At 40.8% G+C, this 14,189-nt stretch overlaps 1 protein-coding gene across 1 annotated transcript in view; it reads right to left on the reverse strand.

The window, feature by feature from the left end:
• PDE7A (phosphodiesterase 7A) overlaps positions 1 to 14,189 on the reverse strand; it is a 113,889-nt gene that overhangs the window by 13,065 nt on the left and 86,635 nt on the right. Inside the window, exons 4-7 of the mRNA XM_060287605.2 lie at positions 11,288 to 11,439; positions 9,423 to 9,486; positions 3,949 to 4,044; positions 2,023 to 2,123 (exon numbers count right to left, since the gene is read on the reverse strand). Of these exons, the coding sequence (XP_060143588.1) occupies positions 2,023 to 2,123; positions 3,949 to 4,044; positions 9,423 to 9,486; positions 11,288 to 11,439 (413 nt within the window). The remainder of the gene's footprint in view (positions 1 to 2,022; positions 2,124 to 3,948; positions 4,045 to 9,422; positions 9,487 to 11,287; positions 11,440 to 14,189) is intronic.

The following is a 14,189-nucleotide window of genomic DNA, read 5'->3' on the forward strand; positions in this document are numbered from 1 at the left end:
TATGGCTTTCTCTTCACGGTCCCCTCTGCACCTGGATTCTTCTCCGTGGCTGTCTCCTTCTCAAACACTGCCTCTCGGTTTACATGGTTCCCGACCGTCTGTCTGAAGTTGTGAGCTCTCGCCAGCCACCCAGTCACTCCCCAGCGCATCACCCTAGTAAATGACTTCACAGCAGCACTTACCACAGTAGAGGTCAAAGTTCTGTTTATCTGTTTAAAGACCGCCCCCCTGCCCCCCACTGGGAGGGCAACTTTTTGAAGGCCAGGGACCTTTCCTGTCTTGTTTACCACTGGATTCTTAGCGCCAGGAAAACGGACAGAACAAATGAATGAACACACTCGACAATGCGATGCCATGTAAAGGACCGGGAAGTAAAAGAGGTACAGTCAACTCTGAGTGACTCCATTTCTATTTTCTTATCTCTATGATAAGGGAGGAGGGAACTGCTGTATTTTAAATCTTAGTGATTTTATCGGTATCCTTAACTGAAGCTTTGACTGAAGAGTTCACTGAGTATGTTAAGAAAAGTGTTTAAAGTAAGAATGATCAGAGCTACATAGGCAAAAAGTGTTTAAAACTAGTGCTACCAGAGCTGCATGGGTAAGACAGTGTCTGCACCACGTTCGCCCTGCACTCTCTGCCCCTCTGGTCCTGCTGGGTGCCGGCGCTCCCCAGCCCTGGCTTCGGGCTGGGCGTGGCCAGCCAGCGGGTGAGGCCTTCACAGCCCCATGGACTAGGTTTATCTCCTCTGTGTCCCATGGGGCACTTAGCTCCATCATTCCACTTCCCTGGCTGTATGGTGATTACTTACCAATTTCTCCCGCAAGACTGTTCAACAGAGACACTATAGGCTTGGCCCAATGTTTGTTTTAAACTTTAATTAAAAAATTGGGGTGCATGGGCGTATTCATTTATCAAAAAACTACACGCATAAAATGTATGCATTTTACTACTGCATATAAATGATGCCACAATACAGTTAATTTTTTTTTGAGTCATAATATACTTTAAAAATTGGGGTACTTTCACATACTCCACATCTCTTGAAAAATCAGGAGACTGGCAACCACATGGCTATATTCTCAGAGCATCAACTAGCACCAACTGGCTCAGTCAGCCTCCTTCCCTCCCAACATCCGGCCGAACTAAGATCCCTGGGGAGGCGAGTTTAGAGGCAGGGCTAAGGGTGGCAGCTGTAACTTTACAGCCCCCAGGAACAGGAAACGCCCATGGGCAAACACAGCTTCCATTAACATCTACAGCTGGTGGTCCCCAGCTCTTGATTTCTCTGCTCTGCTTCAGACTCCTTTCCAGCTCTCTACTAGACACCTGCATTCGGATATGGCGCGAAGACACTTAACCGCACGTGCCCACAGTGGAGCTCATCATCTCTGCCAGCCCTCCCTCCCTTCCTACATTCTCTCCCTCACAGCGACTCCCACCTGCTACTCAGCTGCCGGGGACAGTCTCCACCGACTCCTCTCCCTATTTCACCCCCCTAGATGCATCCAGACACCACATCCTCCATGTTCTGATTCCCAAGAGATCTCACCAAGCGTCTGCCTCTCTCCTGCCCCAAGGCTATCGAAACAGCTCCTGACGGGCAGCGTGCATGATTCTGGTCTTGTCTGAGTTATTCTCCCCCCACAGCCAGGACAGCTTTGTAAAGTCTCCTGCTTCCCTTCCGGAGCTTCCTATTCATCACGGGATCTGACGAGTGTCATCCCTGCCCTCGTGGAGCTCAGCGTAAACGCCAGGTGACCTGACATGTGTGGCCGGGCCGTACAGCCTGACCCTCACTTGGGCTTCTCCAGCCTCATTCTCGACAATCACCCCAGCTCTCTAGCTGTCAACTTACAAATACAGCCACGCCTGGAAACCTGATCCAGCCACATCTCATTCTTGTGAAGGAACCTTCTGATTTTAAGTCTGATGAAAACATTAACTTAAGGAAAAGTATCTGAAATTAAATCAAGGGCATTTTCTCAGGACTTTCACTGACTGTAAATGCCAACACCTTACCTTAGGTTCTTTTAGGTAACAGTGCATGGCCTGAGTAACATCTGCAGCATGGACTGCATTGTGGTAAGGGTTTTGACTGTGGTAATCTTCTTGGATCATAACTGCGTCAAAGAAAAAAAAAAGACCTCAGATTTAACTGCGAACAGGAGGCATGTACAAATACAAAAATTGCAATAATTATGCATTCTCCACTTACCCTTCTCATGTGGCTATCAGCTAACTGTTCTGATTCGGGGAGATGATAATCACTTATCATAACTCACATGTATACCCAAGGCATCAACACCACTTTGACTCTTGTTCGAAACTCTTTAAATGGCATGAAGGTATTCATGTCAAAATTATAAAATTTTTTTTTCCTTTTCTTCTCTTTTAAAATGTCAATCTATCATTGTGGCCCACTCCTCTGACTTTTTTTTAATTTAAAAAGAGTTTCTTAGTTTAATAAAAACTGTACAATTCATTCAACAAATACTCATCGTAGTAGATACTGTTCTAGGAACTAGGAATTCATCAGAGGACAAAAATCATTATGAGGCTAAAATAATACAGATATTGGGGAATGTGAACACGATCCTTGGGATACTCCATCAGTGAGGTGAGTTTCAGATCTGCAATTAGTTTTTCAGTAGTAGGGAAGGATGATGTGTTAATCCTGCCTTCTCTGCTCAGTGTCTGTATTATGCTACCATGAAAAAGTAGACTAGGATGAGAGGGTAGAGCCGTCCCCACTGCCACCAAACCCGCACTGTGGCCCTCACAGCCCATCACTCAATCCAGTGATCTCCAGGTATGGTGAGCCAACCCCAAGGTGGTGAGCTACGACTCACTGGTGAGAGGCAAAGAGCATTAGAATTCTGTATGTACTTTGATCCCATCCTTTAAAATAGTTTTCTAAATACTCGTGTTAATATCTATTTATGTGTTTTATAACAGATATTAGCAGAGTATTGCAGGCATACAATTTGTAAATGAATATGCATTAGAAGTTTCTCAACGTCTTAGGTAATAAATTTATCTTAGTTTTGCTAATTAAGAGGAAAGAAAATATCACCTTCGTTACAAAAACAAGAATCCTCATGCTAATTTTCTTCTAACGTTTTCCTTTATTCGGTGAAGGACTCTAATTTCTTCCCTAGCAGAGTGCTCTTAAATATCACTCTGCACATGAAAACATATTCAAAATAATCTTTGACGTTTACTGTCAGGAGGTTTCTGGGATCAGAAAAAGAGGAGACCCAAGTGCAATGGACCTGGATCTTTTAAGGTTTTAGCCTTCAAAAAGTTAGGAAAGGACAGAAACTGTGTCATCGTTGCGAGAAAGCCGGGGCTGACGTGGGAGACTGACAGCAAAGCTGACCCAGCCTCCAGCGGCACTGGGCCTTCGCGGCTTCCCCACCCAGAGGTATGCCCCCCCCCCGCCCCACCTGACGGGCTCTGGCCACCGGGATGCGGCGGACAGCAAGGCGAGCCAGTGTCCGGGCTGGGCTCGGGGGTCTGGATGTGCCAGTGCTCTCCTGCCAACTGGCCACTGCTCTCTGAACAAGCTTGGCTTGTTGGAAAATAATCTTTTTCCTTTTTTGTTTTTAAAGTGGCTCTATTATGGTGCCAAACTCCTCTGCCTCCTTTTAATTTAACAGGAGATCATGTAGAGCTGAGCCGGGTCGGGCCCGGTGTCCCAGCTGAGGCCCACGACGCCGCAGTGCAGCTCACTGGGTGTCAAGGGCGGGGGCACGAACAAACTCAGCCAGACCATTAGCAGCGCTCCACAGCCCTGCAGACTCAGGGCTAAATCAATGTGTGTTTTCTTTAAGCCACGAACTTTGGGGTGATTAGTTTCAGAGCAACAGCTGATATAATTGAGAGACAAGTTAAACAAGTACCAGTACAAATCTTATTACTGTTAAATGGGTTAGAATCACTTACCTAAAAATCTACGAAGTTTCATCATATCTAAATGGAAGTACTCAATTAATCCATGAAGACTAAATAAATGAAAGGTTAAACTTACTAGACTATTTCCTAAAAAGGAAGAAGAGGAGATATTAGCAGGAATACAAGCTTATGTAACTGCACTGTACTTCCAAATATAGGTTTGAATACAAAACATAAAGAGTACTAAGTCCTACTTTTTGTCTATCTAAAATTTACAACTTATTTTAATTTTACCAGTTTAGAACTTTAAATATCACATGCTCTTTCTATTCTAAGAAAAAAGGATTTTTTGGTTTTATTTTTCTAAAACCAAACAACTGGAAGATAAACATTTTTGAATAGATAAGTTTTCTTTTTAAGACACCAAAATAATTAGAATTGATAGAAAACTTTGAAAATTGTCCACACTGAGTAAGTTTAATTCAATTTCCCAAAGCACCTAAAACATGTGCACTCACCTCCTCATAACCATCCCTCCACCACACTGCTCTGAATGGGGGTGTCCCAGAGCAGAGCGCCTTGGCTGCATATGCTATGTTATTTAACAATTAAACAGACTGTAGGTTTTAAAGGTGTGTGAGCTTATAAGTTACTGCCAGCATTCAGACAATAACAATAACATAAACATGATTCTGGTATTCTCGAAAAAAATCTATGATTCTTACAAACATGTATAAAAGACCCAACTAGTCCCACAATGAAAATTTGTAGTAATAATATTTATGAAAAATTACAAAGAACTATCAGGCTAAACTAATTATCCAAAACTGCCTGAACAACTGTTTAGAAGCCCACAGATGAGGAAAAAAGTCAACGAACTGGAACAAGGTTTGCATAAGCAACAGTGGGAAGGATGTGGCAACCAAGAGAGAGTCTTCCTAAAAACCATCCGACACATCACCTTCACACAGAAAGAAAAAACCATTTCAGATCTTTTCCCTTTAAGGAGTTAAATGTAAACATGCACTCAAATCCTAGTAACTCTACTGGTAAGAACATGAGCCCATGGGGTCTAGAATCACTTGCGAAGAAGTGAGCTATGTTTCTGTCATAACCACGGTAACAACCAACTTTTCTTAGGGCATATATAGAGATATTTCAGAATGTATATTCAAAAAACAATCTGGTTTTAAAAAATGGGCAGAGAATCTGCATAGATATTTTTCCAAAGAAGACATACAAATGGCCAACAGGTACAAGAAAAGCTGGTCAGCATCACTAATCCTCAGGGAAATGCAAATTAAAACCACAATGAGATATCAACTCACACCTGTCAGAATGGCTATTACCAAAAAGACAAGAGATAACAAGTGTTAGCTAGGATGTGAGGAAAAGGGAACCCTTGGTGCACTGTTGGTGGGACTGTAAACTGGTGCAGCCACTATGGAGAACCATGGAGGTTTCTCAAGAAATTTAAAGTAGAACTACCTTATGATCCAGCAATCCCACGTGCTGGTATATATCTGAAGGAGATGGAATCACTATCTCAAAGAGACACCTGCACCCCCATCTTCACTGAAGCATTATTTACAACAGCCAAGACATGGAATCAACCTAAGGGCCTATCGATGGACAAACAGATAAAGAAATCGTGGTGTATATGCAGTGGAATATTACCCAGCCATAAGAAAGATGGAAATCTTGCCATAGGTGACAACATAGATGGAGTTTGAGGGAACTGTGCTAAGTGAAGTAAGTCAGACAGAGAAAGATAAATGCTGTATAATCTCACTTATATGTGGAATCTAAAACAAAAACAACAAAATCTCGAGCTCACAGATACAGAGAACAGACCGGCGGTTGGTTGTCAGAGGTGGGGCAAGGGGACAAAATGGGTGCATTGGGTATTTGAATGCTGCCGAGAGAAGGTCTTAAAAATTCTCATCATAATGAATAAAACCGTGACTATGTACGCTGACGGATGTTAACTAGACCCCCTGTGGCAATTATTTTGCAGTACATACAAATGGCAGATCATTACATTGCATGTTTGACGCTAACGTAATGTTCTATGTCAATTATGCCTCAATTTAAAAAAAAGAATGTATATTCATTCTGTGTATTTAGGTAATCGCAGGATTCTCCCCAAATTGTTTCCCAAACCTAATGAAATACATTACCAATTTCTAGGATCTAGAATAAGTTTTAAGAAAGCTGCAATCAAATGGTAAGATACCCTCGTCTGGAATCCAGGCGAATGGCAGTAAGAAACGCATGTTAACGTCCTCCACCAAGAAGCCTGGGGGAGTGTGACAAGAGCCAATCTAACAAAGTGTACCGCCCATATCAAAATGAAAAACTGTATGCAACGTTTTTTCTCACTTTCAGTTTATAAGATACCAACTGACTTAATACCAGTAAATAAGAACACAAGTCAACGAAACATTTCAAAGCAAGTGATGATGCTTAGCTGATACGTTAAACAAGAAACAGGCATAGAAGCAGTTATTTTATGTGAGAATGGAAACACCTTCTTGGAAAAGAAAACTGTACTTATAGAAAAGTTACCCTTTATATAAAGATATATGAAAGGACGGACCTGCCTAAGGTGTTACGGCTCTCAACAGGTTTTAGGATGTGATTCTCTTCAATACTTGGGAGCTGGCAGGACTGGGCTACGGCTATAACACAGGCCTGGCAACGAGGGTCCTCATGCGCCAGGTGACTTTTGGGGGAGACAAGCCCTATCTTGCTATCTGATGTAACCTAACTCATTCCTGCAAAGGCAGCATCAAATATATCCTACCAGATAGAAACCACTTCCCACTTTGCAGTGGACAAGCTGGGAATCAGAGTTTTGTTTCTTCCCTGCCTTCCTCACAGTATCATGTGGGAAATCACCAGAGGAAGAAACACAGAACACACCAGATCGACAGCAAGAAGGGAAAACTATATACTTGGATACTATGTACGTATATCATCCAGAATTCGTTTCAGGCTAAGCAGCTTTGAAAGGAAAGCAGATCCAATTAAATAATGCAAGTTAAAGGACTTTTCTCCTGCCCACTTGTTTCCCGATAATATCCCTTCACGTACAGAATTCCTGTAACTTTTGGGTGACTGTAGTGAACTGAACATAGATATCACCATCTGTAAAGGCACAGGTGGGTGGTTAACCGTGGGTGGTTTCTACTAACCCCTAACAACTGCAAGAAGAAACCATTCGGCCACCTTCTCCACAAAAAAGGAGTGAGATGATTGAAGGGAAGCCAAGGGCTAAGTTAACGGACGTAGACTAGTGGCCATGACTTCTGCCCATGCTGCACCGTCACCCTCATTCCACTTCTATCGCCACGCCCCCTGACTAGCAGGTATGTTCTTTTTAAAAATAAAATCTAGAGAAAAACAATCAACTATTTCAGTGGGTGACAAGTGTCTCAGGAGACTAAGAAAAGGCTATGAGCTCTTAGTGTTTATGTGAGGCTAGACCTTGAAGGTGTTAAGGGCGGCACTGTCTTATCTATGTTTACCTTGAGATAATGACTAAAGCAATATTTGTGTTGCATTAGGAAAGGGGAGTTTCCCAGATCTAGAAGAAGCTGAGGCACCTATATTTTCAAAAAGGGGATGGCTGCAAGGAAGGACAGCTGATAGTAAGAGCCTCCGATAGGCCCTAAATGATATTAGAGCCTTTTCTGTGTGGACAGGCCCAAGTGGGGGCAGGGAGAGGAACAGACACTAGTCACCAGAGGGCAAAAGAGAGGTGAGTAGGAACAGAAAAGGGGGAAAAACAAAAGGCAGGGAAGCGGGAGGGAGGCTCCACCACTGAGGAGAACTTCACTGTCTTTACACCTGTGCCTGGGTCGCTCCAGTTTATTTTCGGTCAGCAGTCCACAGACAACCTGAAGGTGATCACAAAGGTATCCTCATTATGCCTGGCCATATAGCTCAGAGCAAATGACGTAGTGATACTAAAAAGCTAGACCCATGCTGTTCTCAAGATGCATACAGTTCTATTTGCTTGTCCATTTCCCATATTTGGCTTTCTTAGGAAAGGAGCTTTATTCCAAAGTAAAATAAGAAAAAAAAAGTGATTTCAAAGTATAGCAGTGAATCACATATTTATTTCATTCCCAACCAACAGAACTGACTTCCTCTCAGTGAACTTTCCACTCTGCTTCATTTAAAACATATTAAGGCAAAAGGGGCAAAGTCTAGTTGGACAACAGGTACCACCTTTTTTTTTTTTTTTTTTGGCGGTACGCGGGCCTCTCACTGCTGTGGCCTCTCCCGTTGTGGAGCACAGGCTCCGGACGCGCAGGCTCAGCGGCCATGGCTCACGGGTCCAGCCGCTTCGCGGCATGTGGGATCTTCCCGGACCGGGGCACGAACCCGTGTCCCCTGCATCGGCAGGCGGACTCTCAACCACTGTGCCACCAGGGAAGCCCACGTTTTTTTTTTTTAATGCCAAAAATTTCACACTAAATAAAGAATGATTCTCAAAGGGAATTCTGTTCCCATTCCCAAACAGAATAAAGAAAAATGAACCCTTCCCGCAAAGCAAAACGAAACTCAGAAAGAGGTAAACAGATCAGAATCACCTGTCTTGGGGCTTCCCTGGTGGCGCAGTGGTTGAGAGTCTGCCTGCTAATGCAGGGGACACGGGTTCGAGCCCTGGTCTGGTTGGATCCCACATGCTGAGGAGCAACTAGGCCCGTGAGCCACAACTACTGAGCCTGCGCTCCGCAACAAGAGAGGCCGCGATAGTGAGAGGTCTGTGCACTGTGATGAAGAGTGGCCCCCGCTTGCCACAACTAGAGAAAGCCCTCGCACAGAAACGAAGACGAACCACAGCAAAAATAAATTAATTAATAAACTCCTACCCCCAACATCTAAAAAAAAGAATCACCTGTCTTTTTCAAAGTACTCATACTTTCCGTAGATTCTGATACGCCCCCTCAAGAAGCCATGAGCTCTTCCCACCCCACCCGACCCCGCCATGGAGAAGCAGTGCCAGGAGGAACCACTGCTGCTGATCATTAACACACCATCTCTCAAGTGAGCAGAGAAAGGAAAGCCTAGGAGCCAGAGCTAGAAGAAAAGCCATCTCTCAAAAGGTCATTCATCTACCACATATCTGGGGCTATCAAAACTGGAATACAAGATCAGAGCATGTCACTGTGACTACAGTACAAAAGAAACCAAAAAAAAAAAAAAAAAGAACGATGAGATAGTGATGTTCGCCTTGGGTTATTAACAACAGTAGCATTAATAAGGGACGCCCAAGTGATGATGACAGTAGTTAATTTTGATTACTACTAAGAGTAATAATCAAAAAATAAAATTTTAGATTGATTCTCTAGGCTTACAAGTCAGTCACTAAAGAAGCAACACAACAATGCTCCCTCTGCCAGCAGAGGGCTCCTAACCTAAGTAAATGAAAGCAGCAGCTCACCAGCGGCTGTACCTTCAGTGCAGCAATCTCAAAAATACATTAACTTGAGTAAGTCAAATTCTTCACTTACCATTTGTTAGTCTATCAAATAGAAAGATATCAAAATTCCAATTTCCAACTTTTTCCAGCATACACTGAAATGAAAACCAAACATTCCTACTGTAATTTAATTTCAGTAACATTCTCTATCTTTTGTAGACAGTCCACAGGGAAGTTAATGAAAATGGGAAGTGGTTGATTTACTTTAAGGAATGTTAAGTATCATTCTCCCTTTAATCATGACCTTTCCAAACGGCTCCAAAACATGTCCAGAGGGATAAACTCCATTTGAAAAAACAATTATTATTTTGTCTTCCAGTTAATAAATGTATAGGTAAGGTTAGTGTTCCCTTCAACTTATTCCTATACTCCCATGAACGGTCAAGAATTCTAATATAACTTAACATCACAGAAGTGTGGTTCATACACTGCATGGTCTAGAAACCAGATTTTTAAAATCGAATAAAAGTAAATTATAATAGCCGAACACTTGCTATATCCCAGGCACTGTTAAAAGTGCTTTACTCACTCTTACTCTTCATGCCGACACTATCAAGCAGGCATTGTTTTCAATCCTCATTTATAGATGGGGAAAGAGGCAAAAAGTTCTAACTTGCTCAGCAAGAAAGTAACAGAGCTGGGATCTGACGTCAGGTGGTCTGATTCTGGAACCCAGGCACCAGACGCTTACACTGTACTACACTCAAATTATTTGTTATTCGTTTTCTGAAAATACACTCCCAATTTATGGGTATTTATTTGTATTCTTTAAATATCCTTATAAAAGAGTCAATAGCACTTAACATTAATTTTTAGGTTGATGGTTATTTCAGCCAAGTAAATAAATCCCACAACCCTAAAACTCAAATAGATATTTTTACACCATATATTTGTAACCTGAAAATTTTGTGGACTTTATTTTCAAGAAAAAAATTTTATTTTGTATCCAAAACTTCACTGTCGTATACATTTATGACCTAATAGACATAAGCAACATTAAGGTACGACTGGTTGAGATTATAATACTAACAGCCAATGATACACATAATATTCTCATTCTAAAAAGCAAAACTTGTGAACATTTTAAAATTTAAGGAAAGCATCAGTACTTTTTCACTGATTTGTTTTATCAAACTGGGAGGCAAATTTTTTCACTTTAGTATAACCGTAGAGTGGGTACCCCGACCCTATCTACACAAACTGACAACATCTGGCCTGTAAGTATTAAGTCAAAGAATACTTTTACAAATATTAGAAACATAAGATTATTAAAAAATCCTCATTTGGTCAAAAACAACCTCAACTAACTTCCACCTTCATTAACATACTTCTTTTAAACTATATAAAGAAAACAATGCACACAATCACCAGGTTTAATTTTTAAAAAAATCTAAATCTTCCAAAAATCTCACTGATAACAAGAGATTATGAAAAATCATTTGACTGAAAGTCATGAGTCTTCCTGTGCTGGGTTTACTTCGAACCAGCTGGGGGAGCTCAACCAAGTTCCTTATACTATTTAGGCCATAGTGTTCTTTTTTTTTTTTTTAAGGCCATACTGTTCTTAGCTACAGAATACAGAAATTAGATCAGACAATCCATAATATTCTTCCCAGCGTTAAGTGTGATCTTATAGCTTAACTTTCTATTGATCTACTTGCTGTTATAATAAATTGAAAACATTTTCATTATTTTAGTTACTTCAGAAATGTTCCTTGCTCTGTAATACCTAACTATAGGATGAACAGCTAGCTGCTCTAAAGGGAAAACCTGAAAAATGGGTTCAACTGATTCCGCATACAAAAAAAGGCTCTATAAATCAGTACCATATGGGAAAAACAAGGCTTCGTTAAACTTATCTAAAAATTAATGTTTTCTTGAAAAAGCTATACACACCTTGGCTTGTCCATTATAATCATCATCTAAAATGTTTAGAGAATTCGAAACGCTGGTACCACGGAAAAAGCGTGACGATCTAAGATACCGCTGGAAACTTAGTAACCTTCTGATATTCCTTGCAGACACAGAAACTTCGATTTCAGATTGAGCTGAAATAAACGGAGTAAAAGGTGAGTAGAGCGACTCAAAACTGTGCATACCCTATCTTTGTTGTACCCCTTCTAGTTACATACAAATATGTCTTAAAATTAATCAGCTTCCATGCCATATTTCTAGAAGAGAAGAGGTACTTTATTTGTACTTTCAATTAAAGAGCTGAGAATGAAGGGGCAAATTGCCAATTTTATCAGCATTTAGAAAGCTAATGAGGAGTGTGGTTAGATTAATAATCAGTTTTTTTTTAACTTCCTAAGAATTATTACCTTTCACTCCATCGCTTCAATACACTATACAAACACTATGAAGCAGAAAGACAAAATCTAGTTTCAAACTATCCTTCATACTGAGAAGCCAGGTCCCAAGTTATATATGAGACTTTGAGAATTAATTATTCAACTCAAACATCTCAAATCCTAATGAGGTATCATTTCAAATCTTTCCTTAAGAGAAGTTTATTCAGAGGAAAAGGAGATGGAATGGAGAATAAAGCAGCTTATACCCTGTAAGAGTTCTAAAGGATAGGGATAAAAATCCTGCAAGATGAAAAAGTCTAGAAAAAAAAATGTGGTTCCACATTGGATATGGATACGTTTTCCTTCCATGAGTCTACCAGTCATGTGTCCCTGCAGTGTTAGAATGAACCAAAGTTTCTGGGGCACCAGACAAAATAAAAGACATTGGTTACAAGCTGTCTTGTAGAGCATGAATGTTATCTTTAAATTCTAGAATCTAACTAAGTTAAGTGAAATGTTCGAAACATCAAAGTGGAAGACTAAGGATCAACAGACCATCATCTCTCATCTTACCTTCCATTAACATCCCACTGGTGGAATGACAGGTAATCAAACACATTCTCTCTTGTGTGTCCAGTCACTAACTGTTCTATTAACCTCTATCACCCAGTGTTTTCTCATCTATAAAATAATGGCAATAATATCTAGTTCAAAGGGTGCTGGATTAAATGAGATAATATACACACGAGTCAGTTATATAATAGGTATTAAACAAATGATGGCAATGTAGAGGATAATAAAATTGATGTTGATGCCACTGCTTGGAGGTATGCATCTAGGTAATTATCCTAAGTTCCACATCTGTTTATGTTGCTCTAAATAAAAATATTCACTGATCCCTCATCATTTTAAAACGAACTCCATCTTCTTGGCCTGGAAGAAAAGGCTTTATGCTCCAGGTTCTGGCTCTCTCCAGACTCAACTCAGATGACACCTTCCCTGGGAAGCACACCTGGACACCTATATACACATTCCCCATCTCGGAGAGATGGGAGGCACCTCCTATGGGTTCTTAAGGCTACCCGTGCAGACACCTATCACACTACTTTTCAGGCTGTTATTACAACTGCTTATTTATCTGTCTCCTTCAACAAATGATGACCTCCAATACAGGCACGGATTATTTTTTTTCATCTTTGTATTCCAAAGCCTAATAACAGTGCCATGTAGGTATGTATAAAACATACTGAGTAAATGAATAAATGCATACTGTTTTTGAAATACCTGATGAGTTTTGAGGTTCCCATATACTGACATAAGCCAGAAATAAGATAACGCACAGTTACGTGGGTTTTTTCTCATTTTTCATCCCAGTGGATCTAAAATAGAGTATCTAGAACAACTGTGGAGTTAAATTTTTATCTTTATCAATGTAACTTACATTAAAAGGACTAGAACCAAAATGGTAACGTTATTAATATCAAGCAATTATGTTTGAACTAGAATTAGTATGTTTGAGGAAATGAGGTTAGTTTAATAAGTTCAGTGAAAGTAATGTTCCATGTGCTTTAAAAAAAGCTATCTAGGGCTTCCCTGGTGGCGCAGTGGTTGGGAGTCCGCCTGCCAATGCAGGGGACATGGGTTCGAGCCCTGGTCTGGGAGGATGCCACATGCCGTGGCGCAACTGAGCCCATGCCGCACAACTACTGAGCCTGTGCTCTGGAGCCCGCAAGCCGCAACTACTGAGCCCGTGTGCCTGGAGCCCGTGCTCTACAGTGGGAGAGGCCACCGCAATGAGAGGCCCGCGCACCGCAACAAACAGTGGCTCCCGCTCGCTGCAGCTGGAGAAAGCCCGCATGCAGCGGCGAAGACCCAGCGCAGCCAAAAATAAATAAATAAAATGAATTTTAAAAAAAAGAAGAGGTATCTCATCTAGCCCTCAACAATGTTAAAAAAACAAGTATTATTATCTTCCACTTTATACATGAGCACACTAAATCTACAAGAGATTATACATAAGATCATACAGCCAATATAGGGTTTATATATTATATATAAGATCATACAGCCAATATAGGGTTTATATATTATATATAATATATATAAGATCATACAGCCAATATAGGGTTTATATATTATATATAAGATCATACAGCCAATATAGGGTTTATATATTATATATAATATATATAAGATCATACAGCCAATATAGGGTTTATATATTATATATAATATATATAAGATCATACAGCCAATATAGGGTTTATATATTATATATAATATATATAAGATCATACAGCCAATATAGGGTGACAACTAGATTTTTTTTTTTAAAATAAATTTATTTATTTATTTATTTATTTTGGCTGTGTTGGCTCTTCATTGCTGCGTGCGGGCTTTCTCTAGTTGCGGTGAGCAGGGGCTACTCTTCGCTGCGGTGTGCAGGCTTCTCTTTGCAGTGGCTTCTCTTGCTGCGGAGCACGGGCTCTAGGCTTGCAGGCTTCAGT

The sequence above is a fragment of the Globicephala melas genome, chromosome 17, assembly GCF_963455315.2.
Source record: "Globicephala melas chromosome 17, mGloMel1.2, whole genome shotgun sequence".
NCBI classification, from domain to species: Eukaryota; Metazoa; Chordata; class Mammalia; order Artiodactyla; family Delphinidae; genus Globicephala; species Globicephala melas.